At 42.1% G+C, this 22,647-nt stretch overlaps 1 protein-coding gene across 1 annotated transcript in view; it reads right to left on the bottom strand.

Annotated features, from left to right (window-relative positions):
• Positions 1-15,440, bottom strand: part of jak3 (Janus kinase 3 (a protein tyrosine kinase, leukocyte)) — a 156,257-nt gene extending 140,817 nt beyond the window's left edge. The window contains exon 1 of the mRNA XM_051934977.1: positions 15,223-15,440. Coding sequence (XP_051790937.1) covers positions 15,223-15,322 — 100 coding nt within the window. The 5' untranslated portion in view covers positions 15,323-15,440. The remainder of the gene's footprint in view (positions 1-15,222) is intronic.
• Between the last annotated feature and the right edge of the window lie 7,207 nt (positions 15,441-22,647).

Genomic DNA, 22,647 nt, shown 5'->3' with positions numbered 1-22,647 from the left:
AAGGACCAGGAATATCATTTTATCTCAAGGAGGTGTGGCAGTGTGACAGTTAGCACTGTGGCCTCACAGCTCAGGTCACATTTTTGACCGCAATAATTGGTCCAACATAGTTGGTAGACACTTCTCTAATGCTCAGGGACGCTTAAAAGACCACTGCACTATTATAATCCACTCAAAACTAGTTCAGTATCTCCTTCCCCATTGACTTCAATGCCTGATCATGATAGTGACAGGGACAGCCCACTCTCTGAGTATATAATGCTGAACCCCGGCATCACAGACTCTGTGGATGTTACCTAGTGGTAGTGACAGGAGCTCTGGAGACATAGAGAGAGATAATGGAATCACAGTTTTGTGGGCTCAGAGAAAAATTTTATCACAGGGAGGTGCAGATTGAAGTCAGTAGACAGATTAGAAGAGCATGGGGGGGTCATGAGGTTGCTGGAAAGGGGTGTGTGGCGCTCCTGATATTTCGGCAAAAAGGACGAAGGTCCAAGACTTTAGAGTTCTTGTGATTCCTGTCTTGCTATATAGTTGTGAGACATGGACGCTATTTAGTGACCTGAGATGAAGATTGGACTCCTTTGGTACTGTGTCCCTTCGGAGAATCCTTGGGTACCGCTGCTTTGACTTTAAGTTGCTCACAGAGTCCCAAATGAGGCACATCGACTGCATTGTGAGTAAGCATCAGTTATGGCACTTTGGCCTTGTGGTGCAATCCCCCGAGGGTACTCCAGCTCACAGGACCCTCATTGTTGGGTACCTGAGCGGCTGGACCAGGCCAAGAGGACACCACGTAACGTCTTGCTGCAACATATAGATGGTCAATTCTGGAGGGTGGGACTGGACACCATCATACACATTGTACTTGCTTAAACCCAATTTACAGCCAGAGAATAATATACGGGTGGCTGCCCCAAAGCTTTTTGATGTCTCCAGTCATTTCTTGTGACAATGGGTTACCAGTCCATCACAGAGCTCCATCATACACATCTATGTTCACTGATGCTGGGCCCATTCAAAAAAATCATAACTTAACCTGTGTGTGTTTTAGCTGTTAGAGAAAACTCATGAAGACACAAAAGAAACAAGCAAACTCCACACCAGTGGTGTGTAGGCTGGGGATTTGAACCCAGGAGTTTTGATATGTGAGCTCACTCTGCTAACAACAATTAACACCATCCATTATCAAACTTGCAAGCCAGTTCAGGTTGGTAGGGTCCAGTGGTTATCCATTGGACGGGATGGAGGAACCAACCATGGACATGATGCCAGTCACAAAACACACACCCACCACCTCACAGTGGGCAGTCAAAAATTAGACTGACCTGCATATGTTTGGGGTGTGGGCGGAGGCAGAGTGGTGTAGCGATTAAGGCACTGGCTTTCACAACCCTTGAGGTTGTGGGTTCACATCCTGCTACTGGCAGTGTATGACCCTGAGCAAGTTCCTTCACCAGCATAGACTCCAATTGGAAAAAAAACAAAAGAAATGGAAGCAACTGAATCTCAAATGTTGTACATCATCTTGGATGGCTTGCACCAGTGTTCAAAGTCATATTTAATCTTTCGTTAACCCATTCTCTCGTACTAACATGCTATAAAAGCACCTAAGAAATTATGATGAGCCTGTCTGAATGACTACTGTCCTGTCACACTAATGCCTAGAGCAATGAAATGTTTTGAGGGGCCAATCAAAAATCACATATGCTCTTCTCTGCCAACAGAACTGGAGCCATTACAGTGCACATATCGCTCCAGTAGATCTACAGAGGAGGCTATCACCTCAATCCTTCATACAGTTCTTGATCACCTGGACAACAGGAGAGGGAATTACACAGTGATGCTATTTATTGCCTGTAGCTCTGCCTTTAACATAATAAACCCCTGTAAACTCATCTCCAAGCTCAAGAACCTGCATCTGAGCACTTCACTGTGAAACAAGGTTTTTAACTTTCAGACAGGTAGACCCCAGGTGGTCCGAGTGGGTGGCCACACTTCATTATCCCTCACTCTCAACACATGAAGCTCCACAGGGCTGTGTTCTCAGCCCTCTTCTGTACTCATATGACTGTATGGCTCACATCACTGTCACATCTGCTGATGACACAGCTGTGGTAGGCCTGATATCTAACAACGATGAGCATGCTAACCAGGATGAAGTGGAGAGTCAGTGGTGTGTCAGGACAACAGCTTACCCCCAAAGGCAAAGGAGCTAATTTGGGATTTTGGAAGAAAACAGCAGAGTCACTACCATCCCTTCAACACGCAGGTAGACATTTTCAGAAACCTCAGAGGACCTGCCCTGATACAATCACACAGACACCTTGGTGAGGAGGGGATGGCAACACCTTTGCAAACTCAGACGTCTCAGGGATTTCAGGATCCCCTCCCAGATACTAAAGAACTTCTACATATCCACCACTGAATCCTGTCAGGAGGTATTAACAGCATGCAGCAGGACTGCAGGGCTCTGCAGAGAGTGGTGAGGTCAGCTGAACACATCACTAGGTGGGCACTCCGTAACCTCCAGGACATCTACACCAAGCGATGTCGGAACTGGGCAAAGAAAATTATCTGTGACCAATGAGTTATCCTTACTACGGCCTCTTTTCTGCACTACATTTAGGTAAACGCTATGACAGGACCATCATTATACACAAAAGTTAGATATGGTGTCCCGCATGACTCAGTTCTGGGACCTTTCACTGTTTTCATTTTATATGCTTCCACTGGGATCTATCATTAGAAAACAACATGTTAATTTTCACTCGTATGCAGATGACACCCAGTTCTACATTTCTTTTTAGACCAAAAGAAGTTTCTCGGATGTTGTGTTTAATTAGTTGTGTTTGTGAATTAAAGGAGTGGATGGGTGAGAATTACTTGTCTTTCAACACCGATAAAACAGAGATTATTGGAAGGGATGATGCTGATCACAACAATATATTGTCACTATTTAACTGAGCTGAAATCTCCAATAATTTTATTGAATCAGCCTGCAGTCTAGGCGTTATCATTGACTCTAGCACACGGGTGTTGAACTCCGGTCCTGGAGGGCCGCAGTCGCTACAGGTTTTCATTCCAACCATCTTCTTCATTAGTGACCAGTTTTTTGCTGATAATTAACTTCTTTTGCCTTAATTTTAATAAACTTGACTCAGCCCCTTTGTTGTTTCTTTTTCCTTAATTAGCAGCAAAACAATAATGAGACACAAAACAAGCTGCCCACACAACCAGCTATCCGCAATATCTGAAAATTAAGAAAGGTGAAGGTCTCAGTAAGACTGATCTCTCAGATCACCAAAACATTTTGACGGTGTTCTTAGAAAAAACAGAAAATCAACAATTTTGGAAATGTCTGCTGTGGCAGAATGAGAGGAGAAACAGGCCATGGAATTAAATAACGGGCTTAATTAACAGCAAGAATCAGCTTCTCATTAAGAAATTGGTTGGAGTGAAATTGGTTGGAGTTTGAAGACGCAATTTAGCTGGTCATCTGTTGGCTTGTTTCACATCTCATTTCTGTTTGTCTGTCATTTAATGAAGAAAGGAATCAATTCAGAGGACTGAATCCTTAAAAACAGGGCAATTAAAACAAATTGCAAATGAGTTAAATTAGCAGTGAAAACTGGTCACTGATTAGGAAAAGGGTTAGAATGAAAACCTGCAGCCACTGCGGCCCTCCAGGACTGGAGTTCGACACCCCTGCTCTAGCATGTCATTTAGTGCATCACATTACAAAATTGGCTAAATAGATCTGATCACAACACGGACCCTCTGTGCTCTCCAACTTAAATCAACAGAGCCAATGCAGCCCCCTCTTCCACTGACGAGCAATCGATCGCTTCTCAACTGCTGTTCTCAAGCTTCTCCAATTCCTTCACTTCTCCCACCCTTCCAGCTCTAAGCCGCTCTCTTTTAAACTCCTTGACCCCTGTTGGCACCCGCTCATTAAAATATTTTCTAAATAAGCGGGATTCTGAGAAATTAATTCATGCATTTATTTCTAGTAGGATTGACTACTGCAATGCGGTGTTCACTGGATGTTCAAACTGTTCTTTATACAGCCTTCAGTTAATACAAAATGCGGCTGCAAGAATTATTACAAGAACAAGAAAATACGAACACATAACTCCAGTTCTTAAATCCTTACACTGGCTCCCGGTTAAGTTTAGGGCAGATTTCAAAATCCTTCTTTTAACATATAAAGCATTAAATGGCCGAGGTCCGGCTTACTTATCTGAACTTATTATGACTTACAAACCTGAGTGCACATTAAGATCTCAAGATGCCGGTCTGCTTATGATTCCATGAAATAACAGTGGGAGGTCGAGCTTTTAGTTACAGGGCCCCTAAACTGTGGACTGGTCCGCCTGCTACTATAAGAGATGCCCCTTCGGTCTCAGCTTTTAAATCCCGGCTGAAGACTCACGACTTCAGTTTAGCACACCCTGACTAGAGCTGCTGATTAACTGTACAGACTGCATCTCTGTTGTTAGTCATTAGCACTAAAACATAAGTAACATGAGAGTTAGAATTTGTTACTAACCCTGCCAAGTTGTCTTTCTGCCAAAGGAAACATCATCTCTGACAGAGGAGTGCTGAAATCATCAGGTAGACGGGTCTTTTCATTGGATTGGCCAGCCCCCCACTGACTATGGAGGCATCTTGACGGCTGAACTCTCTAGAACTCTAAACAAATCTGAATTTAATTATCATCTACTCTTGCATTTTTCTCTGTACTTGTAATATTACTATTGTACTATCGGATTGCTTGGGTTCGGTTCTGTGGATTGTATTATATTGACTCCTTTTTTTTTGAGTCCCACTGCGTGCCCAACCTACCTGGAAAGGGGTCTGTCTTTGAATAGCCTTTGTCGAGATTGCTTCAATCTTTTTTTCCCTACAAGGGTTATTTTTGTAGAGTTTTTTCTTGTCTTAGAGAGTCAAGGATGGGTGCTGTCAAGAGACAGGGCCTGCTAAAGCCCATTGTGGTATTCCTTGTGTGATTTTTAGCTATACCAAAATAAATTGTATTGTATTGTATTGTTAAGGGGTGGCACAGTGGGTAGCGCTGTTGCCTCGCAGTTAGGAGACCCGGGTTTGCTTCCTGTGTCCTCCCTGCGTGGAGTTTGCATGTTCTCCCCGTGTCTGCGTGGGTTTCCTCCGGGTGCTCCAGTTTCCTCCCACAGTCCAAAAACATGCAGGTTAGGTGCAATTTTGATCCTAAATTGTGCTTAGTGTGTGTGTTTGCCCTGCCGTGGGCTTGTTTCCTGCCTTGTGACCTGTATTGGCAGGGATTGGCTCCAGCAGACCCTCATGACCCTGTAGTTAGGATATAGCGGGTTGGATAATGGATGTATTGTTAAGGTCTGGGCTCTGAATGGGTCACTCCATAATTGTAGAATTTCATTTTTCTCCTAAGCCATTTTGATTTACTTCAATGTTCAGGGTCATCATCCTGCTGATGAACAGCTACCTTGACATTATCTTGTGGCATACCATGATAAATTTGGGAATTCATTTGCCCCTCAATGATGGGAAGCTGCAGCAAGAAGCCCCAAATCATGATGCTCCTTCTTTCCCTACAAAGGTTTTCCCTGGGGGAGTTTTTTCTTGTCTTCTTAGAGAGTCAAAGCTGGGGTGCTATCAAAAGACAGGGCCCACTGCGGCACTCCTTGTGTGATTTTGGGCTATACAAAAATAAATTGTATTGTATTGTAACTGTATGGCTGCCTGAAGTCTAGTTCAGAGAGACTGAAGAGGAGCTTCTGTCGGTAGGCCATTCACATCTTGAACTTTAGAACAATCTGAGCGAGAACAGGCCATTCAGCCCAACAAAGCTCATCAGTCCACTCCTCTTAATTCTCCCAAAATCATATCAAGTCAAGTTTTAAAGGTCTCTAAAGTCATCTTGTCTATCATACTACTTGGTCACTTATTCCAAATGACTCTGGTTCTCTGTGTGAAGAAAAACTTCCTAATGTTTTTGTGAAATTTGCCCTGTCACAGTTAATTAATTAATTTCTGTCACTCAGAATTTCTTCTGCATAATAAAAGAGAAAAAAGAGAAAAAATCAAAATGCCAGATCTGCAGAGATGCACCATAGTCCTTCAGATTAGTGGCAGATGATGTGCTTTCCCCTGATGCCCGTGAGCAGAGGTGACTATTAAGTAGGATCCCCTGCTGGGTCACGTTATGCCGGACCGATCAGTTTGTTCCTAAGACCAGTATCTCCAACTACAGCCATCTTAGGCTGTGAAGTGACTATCACTTGTCACCTGACTACTTCAATTAGAAGTATGACATTTTAAGTGCTAAGGACAGAGTTTATGTCACCCTGGGTTACATCAGCACTACAAGTTTTGTTCAGTTAAGCGGGAAATACCATAAACATGTTATCACTCCGTGTGTGTCCTCAGATAACTTTTACCACAAGCCAAAGATGCTTTGATGGAAACTTAAGGTTGCGCAATGATAGCTGTTTGCTCTAACAGTAAGGCGGTGAAGGGGAGGATTCTGGGATTGCAGAGCAATCTTTTTATTCTGAGCTGCCCTCAATGACAACATAAAAGAACAACGAATCCAAATGTGTGCAGGTATTGGGGATGGCAGTGCGTAAATAAGAAGTATTTGTATTATTTACTGGCTGTGCTAGCTATCTAAGGAGGGGTGAAATCTAAGTAATCAACGTAGACCAATGGGCCCCCCAGCATCGGTGATCTTCATATATAAAGGCGGCTGCTCTATTAATCTCTCGTGCAATGGAAAAACCACGTAACTGCCATTTTTATCAAAATGTAGTTTTTGGAGTTAGTAGGTCTTTCCTGGTGTTACAAGGTAGTAGTGATGGTCATTCTGATCATAGCACGATGGAAGAAGCACGATACATACTGCAAGACAAAAACCTAGCAACTCCACTGACCAATGAGGAAAGATTGCCTACCAATGAAAACGTCGGATTACGATCACTTGATTTAAATTCTGCGATTGCATGATTTAAATGGCAGGTGTTGTTAATTCATAAAAAAAACACAATATTGTGTACATGAAGCTCAGAAAAAATGAAATCTAGTGAACGTTAATTATAGGGGCGTCGTCGTTTTCTGAATTTGCCAAAAACTCGAAAGATGTGACATGCAAGGTTTTTCCATAGTTAGTGAGTACTAGGGTCGTTATTATCACAAGTGCAGAGCGAACATATCACTATGATGTGCTGATCAATATGCCACACCTCACCAAGTTCCAGTGATATTTTCATAACGAAAACGAGAACGAGAAATAAAAATATTGTTTTTCGTTTTACAAGAACGAGATCTGAAATTAAGGCAAACAGAGAAACTCCAACTAAATAAAAATAAAAATTAGTGATATGTGAACGAACTAAAACGAGAATGAAAATTGAGTAAAAACGAAAAAAACAGCAATAGCATTTTCGTTCAATCTGGTTCAGTCGTGCAGAAGAGTTGTTTGTAGGTCGCCCTGAGCGTTCAGTTATGTTACGCTGTTCACTATGTGGTGATCTTGTACCGTAGACTTGCTGTAGTCACGTGGCGCAATTTCCGTAAAGGACCGTTGTTTGCTTGTTGCGCACATTTGGTTCGTCGGGTTGAAGCAGTAAGCATGTGTGGTTGACGATGGTGAGTTTTACACAGATGTTTGCGAGTAGAAAGCGAGGAAGTAACGTGTGGAAATAATTACAGCGCAGATGATAACAAAAGCAAATGTAACGTGCGAGAAGAAGAAAAGAGTCTCGGAGTTTCAGTGAGGACCAGCTGGATCAGTACTTAGTACTTCCATCTTAAAAATGTTAGGAAATTAAAGCGCTTTTTAAATAAACAGGATTCTGAGAAACTAATTCATGCATTTATCTCTAGTAGGATTGACTACTGCAATGCGGTGTTCACTGGATGTTCAAACTGTTCTTTATACAGCCTCCAGTTAATCCAAAATGTGGCTGCAAGAAATATTACAAGAACAAGAAAATATGAATACATAACTCCAGTTCTTAAATCCTTACACTGGCTCCCGGTTAAGTTTAGGGCAGATTTCAAAATCCTTCTTTTAACATATAAAGCATTAAATGGTCGAGGTCCGGCTTACTTGTCTGAACTTATCATGACTTACAAACCTGAGCGCACATTAAGATCTCAAGATGCCGGTCTGCTTATGATTCCAAGGATTAATAAAATAACAGGGGGAGGTCGAGCTTTTAGTTATAGGACCCCTAAACTGTGGACTGGTCTGCCTGCTACTATAAGAGATGCCCCTTCAGTCTCAGCTTTTAAATCCCGGCTGAAGACTCACTACTTCAGTTTAGCACACCCTGACTAGAGCTGCTGATTAACTGTACAGACTGAATCTCTGTTGTTAGTCATTAGCACTTAAACATAAGTAACATGACAGGTATAATAACCCTCACTTATTCTGTTTTTCTTCTCTGTATTTAAATGTGGCACTTGGTGCCACGGCCCACCTGCCAAGTTGTTTTGCCTGCCTAAGGAAAAGTCATCCCAGATGGAGGATCGCAGGAATTGTGGGAAAGAGGGGTCCTTTCATCGGATTGGCTGGCCCAGCACTGTTTCAGCCGTGGAATGGCCAAATAGGGGAGGCAGCTTGAAGGATGAGGTCTCCAGGACTCTACACAAATCCAAATCTTATTATGGGATATATCATCTACTGTTAAATTCTGCTCTGTACTTCTAAAATTTATATTTTTTATTTCTTACTATATTGAGGAATTGTTCTGTTCTGTGTGCTGCATTGTATTGTATTGACCCCCTTGTTTTGACACCCAGTGCACGCCCAACCTACCTGGAAAGGGGTCTCTTTTTGAACTGCCTTTCCCAAGGTTTCTTCCATTTTTTCCCTACTAGTTTTTTTTTGGGAGTTTTTTCTTGTCTTCTTAGAGAGTCGAGGCTGGGGGGCTGTCAAGAGGCAGGGCCTGTTAAAGCCCATTGCGGCACTTCCTGTGTGATTTGGGCTATACAAAAATAAACTGTATTGTATTGTATTGTATTGTACTTAGTGGAAGTCCAGCACTTCTCTGGTACCATCACTGCCCTTCATACACCTGTCATCATGAAAAGTAAAACAAAAAAACTAATAATGATAACATAAAATAAGTCTGTCCATTGATCCGTGCTATAAATTTGTTTTCTGTATGATTCTAATAATTTTGATCATTTTTACAGTCAAAATTGCTGAACTGGCGCATTTCCTGTTCAAATACAGGGGAGAAACGCGAGGTGTGGCAGCAACGAGCCTCACCTCACCTCGGACTACGCTCTCCCTCACCTCACATACAGGTTGATTCGCGTGCCTATCTCTGTCTTTCTGTATGTCGCCAATATAATGTCTGCAGACACGTTTATTATACACCCTGGCTTTCCACAGTCAGACTAATATCATTAATGAACGTGTGTGACATATTTAGTCTTGCTGATCGGAAATAAAACCGCAGTGAAAAGGCACAAGGTAAGGCCGCCCTGAAGGGGGAGCACGTGAGCCCAACAGGTGCTCGTTGCTGCTGTTCTTCTACGCCGAGGCGCCAATAAGTTAGCGACATCAGAAAGTCAAGATGCACTGCGGTGGTTCGTTTATTTTTATTTTTTATTTCAACTGACTGCCAAAATGGAAGAATCAGAGTTTTAAAACCAAAGGAAAATAAGGAGGACTTTTACAAGAAAGTGACGGAGATTTTCTTTGGAGAAGGACAGGCACATGGACTTCACTTACAAATAAAGGTAAGACCATAAATGGTTTTCAATTTTATAAAAAATGGGATCAGACTAAGAAAAAAAATTCCAATATTTAAAAACTAAATTTTGACCTTAAATGAAATATTCTTTTGTTTTTCTTGTTATCCCTGTGTTGAACAGTCTCTATTAAAATTGATTAAAGCATCAGAATTCAAAGCTTTCATATACAACTAAATATTTCAATTAGGGTCAAAATTGAAATCCGTTTATTTTTGTACACCACTCTGTACTTTTATTTGTATTGAATGAGTATGAATTGTGGAATTGCAACGGCAAATTTAGAGCACATGGAGGGTGAGGAGCAAATGTGCTCTCTCCGCTCTCTCTCGCTGCTATAAACATAACGTTCTTTCTCAGCCAAATATGAGCCTTACCGATGTGTGTGTAAAGAATGCTGATGAGATATGAAGCATAACCAGTAGTCAAAGTGAAGGCTGGCAGGTGAATAGTGAATTAGCTACTCTTTGTGGTTCATATATTTGCAGATCTGACTCTGAAGAAGTGACCAGCCATGAACGTCACTACACTTCAGTACTGGCAGCAGAAATCGTCAACATACAGTCTGGTGGCGCCAGTGGCTGAGGACCTCGTCTGTGTACCTGCGTTACAGGCGCTCATCAAGCGAATCTTTTCACTGTGTGACTATCTGCACAATGGACGTTGTTGCAACATGAACAAACCTCTTGAAATGCGTGTTTGTTTAACGCTTAACAGTAACGTGCTTGCAGAGACTGGTTTCTTGGTTTGAAACATTTGATCTTGCTGACTACACTCATTAGGCCACTTAATCTGTTAAGCGTTAGGGTTAGGGTTAGGGATATCTGTCATCATTGATAGTCAAGTTGTGTTTAACGGCATTATGAACTGTGAGTGTATTTTATTGACTGAAACATAACTTGCATTGAAATATGTGAAGGTCAGCACTTGTGGTCTTGCAACAGAAAAAAATAAACTAAAATTGTACTAATATTATATATAAAAGCCAGAACTAAATATAATAAAAACAAAAATTTTAAACACAGAACTAAATAAAAATAAAGATTGTTGACTCCACTGAAAACTAGTCAAGTCAAGTCAAGTTGGGGAGCATGCACTGGTATAGTGCGTTGCCACACCCACTACACAACGAAACAACTCGGGATCCCAGTTGGCAACCCCCAAGTCCCACCCTCCGGAAATGACCCTCTATCTGTCGCAGTCAGGTGTTACGTGGGCGACCCCTTGGACTGGTCCAGCCACTCGGGTCCTCAACAATGAGGATCTTACGAGTCGGATCACCCTCGGGGAAATGCGCCACATGGCCGTAGTGCCGTAACTGACAATCCCTCACAATGCAGGTCATGTGCCTCATTCCGAACTCCATGAGCAACACAAAGTCAAACCAGCTGTACCCAAGGACCCTCCAAAGAGACACAGTTCTGAAGGAGTCCAGTCTTCGTCTCAGGCCACTGGATAGCGTCCATTGCTCACAACCATATAGCAAGACAGGAAGCACCAGGACTCTAAAGACTTGGACCTTGGTCCTTTTACAGATATCGGGAGAGCCACATACCCCTTTACAGCAACCTCATGACCCCCCATGCTCTCCCAATCCGTCTACTGACTTCATATATGACTTCACTGAAAATTAGAATGAAACAAAATTAATTTTATAAAATAAAATAAAAATTAAAACTACAATTAATATCAGAACTGAAATATCACTACATCACCACTCTGTGGCGCTATAACTAGTGAGCACAGCTACACTGTATGGCCAAATGTATGTGGACATGTGGACGCCCCTCCAGATGACTGAGCTCAGGTGTTTCTGGTGTATTTACTCAAGCACATAGTCATGCATTCTCCATTGACAAGCATTGAAGAGCTCAATGACTTTAAATGTCAAGCTGTCATAAAAAGTCACCTTTGCCACAAGTGAGTATGTGAAATGTCTGCTTTGCTGGATCTGCCCCAGGTCAAGTGTAAGTGCTGTTAATGGGAAGTGGAAATGTGGAGGAGCAACAACAGCTCAGCCATGAAGTGGTAGATCACACAGTCTGACAGAGCAGGACCAGTGAGCACTGAAGTGCATGGCAAATGAAAATAGCCTCTCCTGTGTGACATCACTCACAACACAGTTCTAAACTGGAAGCAACATCAAGACAAGAATTCTGCATATGGGAGCTCCACAAATGGGGTTTCCATCGCCGAGCAGGTTCACACAAGCCCAAGATCACTATGTACAGTGCCAAGTGGTACCTGGCATGGTGTAAAGCATGCCACCAATGGACTCTGGAGCAGTGGAACCATGTTCTCTGGGGTGATGAATCAAAATTCATTAACTGGCTGTCTGATAGACAAATATGGTGGATGCCTGGAGAACACGACACTCAGGACTGCATACCAAGAGGAGGTATAATAGCAGGGCTTTGGGTTTGGCTCCTTGGTTCCAGTGAAGGGTATGGTTTATGCTACAGCAGACAATACATTTGAGATAATTGTGTGCTTTCGACCTTGTGGCCTTTTCTATTCTGTGAACAAAGACTTGAAGGAACTCGAGTGATCTGCACAGACCACTGACCTCAGATGAATTGAACATCATTGAGATGAATTGGAACACCGAGGGTGAGGCAGGTCTTCTCATCCAACACCAGTACCTGACCTCACAAATGGTCACAAATTCCCACTGACACACTTCAAAAAATTGTGGGAAGAAGAATGGAGGCTGTTATAGAGGGACAACTCCTTTTTAACACTAGAATTACCAGAGCCTACGAAAAAACTCATAGATCCGGCCCACCTTAAATCCCATCGCACCTCTCGTCAGTGTCTTTTGTCCTGTAAATGTGCCGATAAACACAAGCAACAAGCAGCCTGCAATTCCATCCCCCCACCGCCGCAGACCGTGCACAAAGTTCTCCCAGCTCATGCCTTGATTATCTGGGAGTGAAGTGCTGGAGTTTTAGAGTGGAAATAATAGATCGTTATTTGGAACAAATGCATTTCATGTGTGTTCTGTTTCTACAATAATCTTTGTAAACACATTGTTAAAACAGAAACGTTTTTCATATTTTAGTAGTAAATCATGAGTTTTTTCTTAGGCTCTGGTAATTCTAGTGTTAATCACCATGTTTTTTTGGAATGGGATGTCCAACAAGCTCATATACCGTAGGTATGATGGTCAGGTATCTACAAACCTTTGGCCATAGAGTGCGTAAAATCTCCTTTCTTCATACATTTCCATCTCATCTGCAACCTTATGACAGTGCCAACAAAGGGGCAACAATTCCCATCAGGCAGCAGGAGGGTGCTGGGGCTGATGGGAGGCCGCCTTTATTATTATGCATGAAATTTAACAAAAGGGGGATCTCAGCTGCGACTGCAATGGCAGTGTTTTCTTCTCCGCTAATTTGGATTCAGTGGCGGCTGGTGAAAAAAATCTGGGTGGGGGCCACAATTTTCATGGGGACAAACTGAAGCAGTACCTGTCTACTATATAGTGCCTTTCACATCTATCTATCTATCTATCTATCTATCTATCTATCTATCTATCTATCTATCTATCTATCTATCTATCTATCTATTGTGGCAGATGGCTGGGGCCTTTGCCCAGCTGGGTCGCCCCTGTGATAGAAGAAGAGGGCTGATTCAGGGCAATTCCTCCCCCTGAAAATGAGGGGGCAACGCCCCCTGGTTCACAGGAGGGCCATGGGTTTGGAGCTTAGAAGCTTAACCCTGCTGGGGCCTGTGGCCAAGAGCAGGGGGCGCCTGGACAGTTTCAAAGCCTGGAGCACTGCAGGGTGCCCTATAAAAGGGGCCACCTCACTCCATTCAAGGAGTGGAGGCAGAAAGAAAGAAGAAGAGTGTTGTGTGCTTTTGTTGTGCTGAACTGTGTTGTGCTTGTGGGAAATCTATAATATCTATCTATTATATAGTGCCTTTCAAATCTATCTATCTATCTATCTATCTATCTATCTATCTATCTATCTATCTATCTATCTATCTATCTATCTATCTATCTAATCCTGCCAACTACGCTATCTATCTATCTATCTATCTATCTATCTATCTATCTATCTATCTATCTATCTATCTGGTCATTCCACATACTCTTGTGGTCCTCTTCATAGTGTCAAAGCACATCTTGGCCTGTCCAGTACCAGACCTATAGGACAAATCCAGGCCTAAAATGTATTATACCCTTTCCACCATACTGCCCAATCTGATGCCAGATTTCCCATTTCTAACTTTAGTCCCCGTGTTTTTCTCAAAACTTGCCCTATAGATGTGGAAAGGAACAGGTGCTCTAAATTGTCCAATCCTCTGCCAACTTGCCCAGGTCCCCATTCTGCCAAAACCCACACCATCATGTCCACACGTGACGAATGACAAACCCCTGTGATGCCAATTGTCCTAAACATCATGGTGCCCTGAAATGAGAGGACCGTGTAGAAAAAGTGTTGTGTGACCAAAATGTCTGCAGATCCCCTTCAATGAAAGACTGCAATGTGCTATTTAATCACAATGTCTGAATTGTTTGATTTGTAATTTTAAACTGTGAAGCAGAGGGGGAAATCAAGGAGAAATGGGTCTTTGTCCAAAACATTATGGGGGGCAGTATATGTGTACAGTATAACTAATTCTGCAGCTGTAGAAATTCAGAAAGTGATAAATGGTAAAGTTTTAATATGTTAAATCAAAGTAGCAGCAACTGACCAAAAATGAGAGGCGAGTTAGGAGCAGGCGCTGATAACAGCACGTTGCCGCACCCACCACACAACAAACCAACTCAGGATCCCAGATTAGGACGTGAGTGCAGCCATGTAATGGGTGACACCTCAGCACCACACCAGTTCAGATGGAGTAGAACAATGGGAGGTTTTTTATGGTGGCTGGTGCCAATTCTGCCACCAATCCCCAAGTTTTTCCCTGCGGGTTGGAGGGCCTACATACAGGTATGGATGCAGATTAACATCATATCCAGGACGGAGCAATTGCAGGTTATGGGCCTTGCTGAAAGGCCCAACAAAGCAGAGTCCTTTTTCGCGTTTACAGGATTCGAACTGGCAACCTTCAGATTACCAGTGCAGATCCCTACCTCAGAGCCACCACTCCACCAGCCAAAAATGTGGATGAGGTTAAAGGCTGAAGAACCATCAGAGAAGGTGGTTTGTTAGGGGGGGGGGGCGGGTGTTGCACAGTACCCAGCACTACAGGGTGAGTCCTACAATTAATGGGTGGGATGAACCCAAAAGCTAAAAGAAAGAGTAAGGCACATTTGGAAAATCCCCTTACTGTGAGTAATCTTGCTGTGGAGACCATGTCGATTTTTATTATTATTTTCTTCTATTACTAATGTGACCTTTAAAGACACCTTAGTTACAATTCAGCCTCCCACTTTTCTCAAACTTTTAAAAAACTTTCACCAACTTTCATCCCCATAGCTGAAGACACATTAAATGATGAGATTCTTACCACACTTAATAGCTGCAGCGATGCAGATCTCCTCAGCAGAAACCTTTCGGGAACTGAACCAGAGCGTTTGTTCACCATGATCTGAGTTACTGTAGTACATGTGCACCCGTACCCCCCGGCCCGCTGGGTGACCAGAGTCGGTCCATCTGTTTGTTCTGCATTAAGGCTGAGGTTTCTTCCCACGGAGCCATACAGCTAAAGACAAATGCCAGACAAGGAATCTGCTGGATAAAAGGACAATAAAAACTGTCACTAACTCATTTAGATGATCTGTCTGTGGGTTGATTGGTCAATTAGTTAACCAGTTAAATTACAGGAGAGTAAGTCAATAAAGTATGAGCCTGAACAAGCAATCGGTAAATATAGCGCCTTTAGAAAGTCTAAAGACGCCTCTACTTTGTTCACATTTTGTTACATTGCAACCTTGTCCTAAAATCATTTACATTTATTTTTATTCTTGTCACGCAACACTCAATACCCCAAAATGACAAAAACAGGATTTTAGATTTTCTTGCAAATTTATTAAAAACAAAAAACTGAAATCTCCCATTGGCACAGGAATTCAGACCCTTTACTTTGTGCTTGGAATGTGTTACGGAAGCACCTTTGGTAGACAATCCAGCCAGGATTCTATCTATCTATCTATCTATCTATCTATCTATCTATCTATCTATCTATCTATCTATAGTGCCTTCCATATCTATCTATCTATCTATCTATCTATCTATCTATCTATTATATAGTGCCTTTCACATCTATCTATCTATCTATCTATCTATCTATCTATTGTGGACGCTACGGGCCACTGTTGCCCCTTAAACCCAACAGACAGACACACAGGACACAGGGTAAAAGCACTAAGAAGTAATTTTACTTCTTTTTCTTTTTGTACAGTGCCCTCCAAGCACCACAGCCACAGATTTACAGACAGGTAAATAAGCACAAAGCTCTCTCTTTGTCCTCCTCCACACCTCCCAACATGCATTGTCCACCTCCTCCTGACTCAGGCTCGCTGGCTGGGCTCCACAGCAGTCCTTTATATAGTGCCTGACCCGGCAGTGCTTCTGCTCCTCTGCCCACGTGACCTGCCAGCACTTCCGGGTCAGATGGAGCACGAGTTTTTAATCAGCCTGGAAGTACTTCTTGGCTTCTGTCCCCATGACTTGCTAGTACTTTCGGGCTAGGTGAGAACCTTGTGTCCCATCTTTGTTCCACAGCATCCCTTGGCATCACCCATGGCACCCAAAAGGGCTGAGATGAAGAACTCCATGTCCCGTGGTGCCCTGTGGGAATCTGCTATAGTCCAGGGAAGCTGCCAACTAGCGTCTTGGGGGAGGCAGAGTCCCAAATTAGCTGCCTTACCCCATCCTTTCAGTCTCTGGGCTATCTATCTATCTATCTATCTATCTATCTATCTATCTATCTATCTATCTATCTATCTATCTATCTATCTATCTATCATATAGTGCTTTTTCATTTTACTGACCGCTGCAGTGTCTCATTACTTTATGTTGTTGTGTTTTATTTTTCTTGTTGTACCCTTCATGTTTTATAATTATGGGCAGTGTGCAGTTCCTCTCTCTGCCAGTAGATGCTGCTATATAAAACCCTATATGTCTAATTTCATGCAAGTAGTACTACCAGGAAAGTAAGGCCAAATATAGAGTATGTGTCAAATATACTTTGTTCGCCAATTTTTTTTCCTGGAAATTCACAATGTGGTTGGTTTAGACAAACATCTTTTTCCAACACCCATGATGCTTTGCCATCACAAAGCTGCAGCAGTCATGCACAGCACTCTCAGGCACATGTTCTGCAAGATTGATGCGCAACTTGCTTATACACGGCTAATGTTCTGACAACAATACACTTGTACCCCTCATGCATTTAAAAAAAACCAAACCTCTGCAGTATTTTAATTTGAGGGATACATTAGAGGACCATAATGAGAGTCTTATTAGTCCTGCCACCTGATATATAATATTGATTCCTGTGCGCTCCTCTGTCTCTCACACAGCACCATATGCCTGCATAATTAGCCATGTGCTGCAATTACAGTTGCAAAATAAGGCTTACAGGAGCCCTGGCCACCCCTTCCCTGAGTCAGAATGAAACCCTTTGAAATAATAATAATCTATTAACCCTTAAACCGCTGGAACTGGCTATAGTTGGTTTCCAAAGCAATTTGCCAGCACATCGAAGCCAAGTATATTCGTCAAAGTACATTAGTTGAGCGCCGCATCGGCTAAAGTCAGTTTCCAGTGCAAGTTGGAAGCATGCCAGAGCCGAGTATATTCTGAGACATATATTTGGCGACGTACATTCATTGAACTTCGTAACCGGCTAAAGTTGTTTCCCAGTGCAATTTGCCAGCACGCCAGAGCAGAGTATATTTGGTGACGTATATTCATTGAACACCGCAACCAGCTGTAGTCGCTTCACAGAGCAATTTGTCAGCACACCGGAGCTGATCAGTCAGTGTCGTATATTCATTGAGCAGCCAGCTCATGACCACTGGCGCCCCCTAGCAAATCAGCATCACTGTCCCTGAGATTCAGCCGCTGCACTAGACTAGCCTGCCAGCGTCAGCGTTGGCCTCTATGTGTTTGTACGCAGCCAGTTCAAGCACAGTTGGCTCGGTGATGTAGTGGATTTCATCATTGGCATCAGTTGCACCTTGTACGCATAATAAGAGATTGTTCCAGTAGTTTTTTTTAAAGTTTTTACAGTTCATTAGCAGTGTATAAAATGATCAGTGTTGCAGTAATTGTGATGCTCTTTCAATGAAAAAAAATGTGTTCTATTAAAATTTCACATTTTCTTTGTGAATTGTGATGTTTACATAAAAAGTGCAGCAAAAAAGTATTTGGCGTCCAGGGGTGCATTAACTCCCCAAGTAGGTGGCAGTTTAAGGGTTAATATAATATTTATTTATCTAAATAAACACTTAATTATAAAACCCTTGAATTTTATGTGTTGGGTGTAGATTAAGATTGTGTTGGGTGGTTAGGGGGGCGCTTGAGGAGGCCCACTAATCAGCTGCCACCACATCCCCAGTTTGAAAAAGACCCATGAGGCACCTTTACCAGTTGAAGACATTGTAAATAGGGAAGCGGAGTCTACAGAGTCAGTAAGGAGGGCCTTGTGCATCTCATGAGTCAGGCAGGGAACTCAGGGGTGAGTGGCTGGAGATCCCTTAAGATATTTAGAAGGCTATCACTGTAATCATTTTATGCGCTTCATGGTAGCCTATCTCCTCCAGTTCTAGGAAGTGATGACATTCAGTGTCAGCTCTGAGCTCAGCTCTTGGGAAATCACTTCAGCTAATTTTTGGCTTCTTTTGTACTCAACTGTAGAAAACATCTAGTTGAGATTAAATCTAGCAAGAAATGATCGAGTTTGGGGTTTCAGATGGATTTTCCTTTATTGCCTAAATTAAATGTGGTCTGGGATTTTAATTTAAAATGAGTAATGTCGCAGATGGACAGGGAGTACAGTTGGCGAAGGTGGATGAGTTTAAATACTTGGGATCAACATTACAGAGTAATGGGGGTTGTGGAAGAGAACTGAATAATAATAATAATAATTCATTACATTTATATAGGAGAGTGTAGACAGGGTGGAGTGGGTGGAGAAGAGTGTCAGGAGTGATTTGTGACAGATGGGTATCAGCAAGAGTGAAAGTTAAGGTCTACAAAATGGCAGTGAGACCAGCTATGTTATAAGGGTTGGAGACGTTGGCACTGACCTGAAAGCAGGCGACAGAGCTGGAGGTGGCAGAGTTAAAGATGATCAGATTTACATTGGGTGTGATGAGGATGGATAGGATTAGAAATGAGGACATTAGAAGGTCAGCTCAGGTTGGATGGTTGGGAGACAAAGTCAGAGAGGCGAGATTGCGTTGGTTTGGACATGTGCAGAGGAGAGACGCTGGGTATTTTGGGAGAAGGATGCTAAGGATAGAGCTGCCAGGCAAGAGGAGAAGAGAAAGGCCTAAGAGAAGGTTTATGGATGTGCTGAGAGAGGACATGCAGGTGATGGGGGTAACAGAGCAAGATGACGAGGACAGGTAGATGGAAGAAGATGATCTGCTATGGTGACCCCTAATGGGAGCAGCCGAATGAAGAAGAAGAAGATTCATACTGTAAATGTGTATTTGGTTGACACTGCACTGTCTTCGTTTGTACTGCTGTCTGTCTCTGCAATGTCTGCACACAGAGCCAGCCTGGCTTGGCATTCAGGGCAACCAGTGAAATAAACTAATAGTAAGATTATATAATGTTACTATACTGGAAAATGAGCAGACATTACCACTGTGCAGTGGGCCCAAATCCTTTTGGTTTAACATTGGAAGGTTTCTTGTTTTTGTTCAAGTCAGGTTTTGTCTTTGTGTGCGTCTCGCAGTCTGACAGTTAAAGAGGAGTGTAATGATGAGAGGTGCGTACGTCGGGTGCTTTTGTGATAGATAGATAGATAGATAGATAGATAGATAGATAGATAGATAGATAGATAGATAGATAGATAGATAGATAGATAGATAGATAGATAGATAGATAGATAGATAGATAGATAGATAGATAGATAGATAGATAGAGTGAAAGGCACTATATGATAGATAGATAGATAGATAGATAGATAGATAGATAGATAGATAGATAGATAGATAGATAGATAGATAGATAGATAGATAGATAGATAGATAGATAGATAGATGTGAAAGGCACTATATAATAGATAGATAGATAGATAGATAGATAGATAGATAGATAGATAGATAGATAGATAGATAGATAGATAGATAGATAGATAGATGTGAAAGGCACTATATAATAGATAGATAGATAGATAGATAGATAGATAGATAGATAGATAGATAGATAGATAGATAGATAGATAGATAGATAGATAGATAGATAGATAGATAGATAGATAGATAGATAGATGTGAAAGGCTCCAACTCACTTGGCAGGGTCAAGAAACTTCTTTTATCGATCACCTGGGAGCTCTTCCAGGGCCAGGGCATAGCCTGCTTCAAGCACTTCTGGGTCTAAGAGAAGTCCCCACTGGACTACAGGTCCCAGCATGCTCTGCTGGTGTCTATATGGGAATCCTTACCCAGGTATGCTGCCATCTAATGTACTGGGGAATAAAGGAACCAGACATTTTTGTCTCCCCCAGTCTCTCCATTATTTTGGCCTCCTGGTTGGAAATCCTGTCTGTCTGTTTTCCTTTATTATGGCATCCTGCATCCACTTTAGATAGATAGATAGATAGATAGATAGATAGATAGATAGATAGATAGATAGATAGATAGATAGATAGATAGATAGATAGATAGATAGATAGATAGATAGATAGGCGGCACGGTGGCGCAGTGGTAGCGCTGCTGCCTCGCAGTTAGGAGACCTGGGTTCGATTCCCGGGTCCTCCCTGTGTGGAGTTTGCATGTTCTCCCCGTGTCTGCGTGGGTTTCCGCCGGGCGCTCCGGTTTCCTCCCACAGTCCAAAGACATGCAGGTTCGGTGGATTGGTGATTCTAAATTGGCCCTAGTGTGTGCTTGGTGTGTTTGTGTGTGTCCTGCGGTGGGTTGGCACCCTGCCTGGGATTGGTTCCCTGCCTTGTGCCCTGTGTTGGCTGGGATTGGCTCCAGCAGACCCCCGTGACCCTGTGTTCGGATTCAGTGGGTTGGAAAATGGATGGATGGATGGATGGATAGATAGATAGATGTGAAAGGCACTATATAATAGATAGATGTGAAAGGCGATAGATAGATAGATAGATAGATAGATAGATAGATAGATAGATAGATAGATAGATAGATAGATAGATAGATAGATAGATAGATAGATAGATGTGAAAGGCACTATATAATAGATAGATGTGAAAGGCGATAGATAGATAGATAGATAGATAGATAGATAGATAGATAGATAGATAGATAGATAGATAGATAGATAGATAGATAGATAGATAGATAGATATTTTATAAATCCCAAAGGGAAATTCACATACACTTTGAATTATATTTCGATGTTGTATGGCTTTTTGTATTTGTTACTGTGTATTTATTTTGTTTTATTTTTGTTTCAGATTTTAATGAAGTGTAGCGTTTGGTCACATTTTTAACGTTTTTTGTTTTTTCTTTTTTTCCCTTCAGCGTGACTGAATAGGCTTCACAAAATGTTTGATTTTATTTTGTTATTAATGAAATACGTATGTGAGTGGAATGATTTACGTTTTTAAATGTACCCGTTGTTCTTTATTTCATGATAAGTTTGTTAATGAATGTGTCTTGTTATTGCTTTATTTTAATATTTTTAAAGTGCATCTCTTGCGCTCTGACAGGTAAACCTTAGTGCTATGAGGAGAGAAGTACTGAACAGGCTGTACGAAATGGTTCATAGTGTTTTGTTTTCTAAGTGCGTCCTTTAAAAAATGCTTGACAGAATTCCATGGCACTGAGACATGATTTGAGTCTTTTGTCTATTGAAGAAATTCAAAGTGATCTTTTTTGAGCAACACTTCAAACTTTGTGGACGAGTCTTCAGCATCACCATCCGGACACGGACAGCGGCTCGTCTGTGGAGATTCAGGAGTCACAGGTGGAATTGCAGCCGTAATCTGTGCATTGCAGATTCCACTGACAACTACTTTTTGTGGTTCAGTGCTTTTTTCACATTTGTTTTGATCTAAATATTATAGAACTACCTGCTTTATTTATTTATGAAGTGTTGTTCCACACTTTATCAGAGGTTGTCTTGAGACTAATATTTAAGAGAGAAATGTGTGTGTAAAAGTTGAATCTAAGCCTCCTCATTCATAAAAAATTCTGAGAAAATGATGTTTGTTGTTTTTTTGAGTCTGTGCCTTGTTACACACATGTGCATGGGAAACAGCTAAAGGGCCTACATAATAGTAATTCTACGCCAGACCAGGGGGCGGCACAGTGTGATAACTGTCTCTCTCAGTCTCTTGCAGACAGTTTTCGGGAAATCCCACTTGGTTCTGTCGCCGACGATGATGTCACTTCCGGTCACAAAGACATCACTTCTGGTTCTGATGCTGATGATGACGTCACTTTTCCGGCCATGAACTCTTCACTTCCGGTTCTGACACTGACGATGATGTCACTTCCGGTCATGAAGACATCACTTTTTCCGGTTCTGGTGCTGAGGATGATGTCACTTCCGGCCATGAAGACATCACGTCTGGTTCTGGCGCTGACATCACTTGCGGTTTCAGCGCCGATGACGTCATTTCCCATTCTATCTCTTAAAACCGCCATCTTGTCTCAATGCAAGTCAGTTCTGTTTTGGACTCTGTTCTATGAACAACACTCATTTTAAAAAAATCATCTTTTGCAGTGGGAAAAAACAATTTATGGGTGGCTGCCCCAAAACTTCATGATGTCTTTAACAGCCTGTA

This window comes from Erpetoichthys calabaricus, chromosome 12 (genome assembly GCF_900747795.2).
Source record: "Erpetoichthys calabaricus chromosome 12, fErpCal1.3, whole genome shotgun sequence".
Classification (NCBI taxonomy): domain Eukaryota; kingdom Metazoa; phylum Chordata; class Cladistia; order Polypteriformes; family Polypteridae; genus Erpetoichthys; species Erpetoichthys calabaricus.
This window is presented reverse-complemented; position numbering and strand designations above follow the sequence as displayed.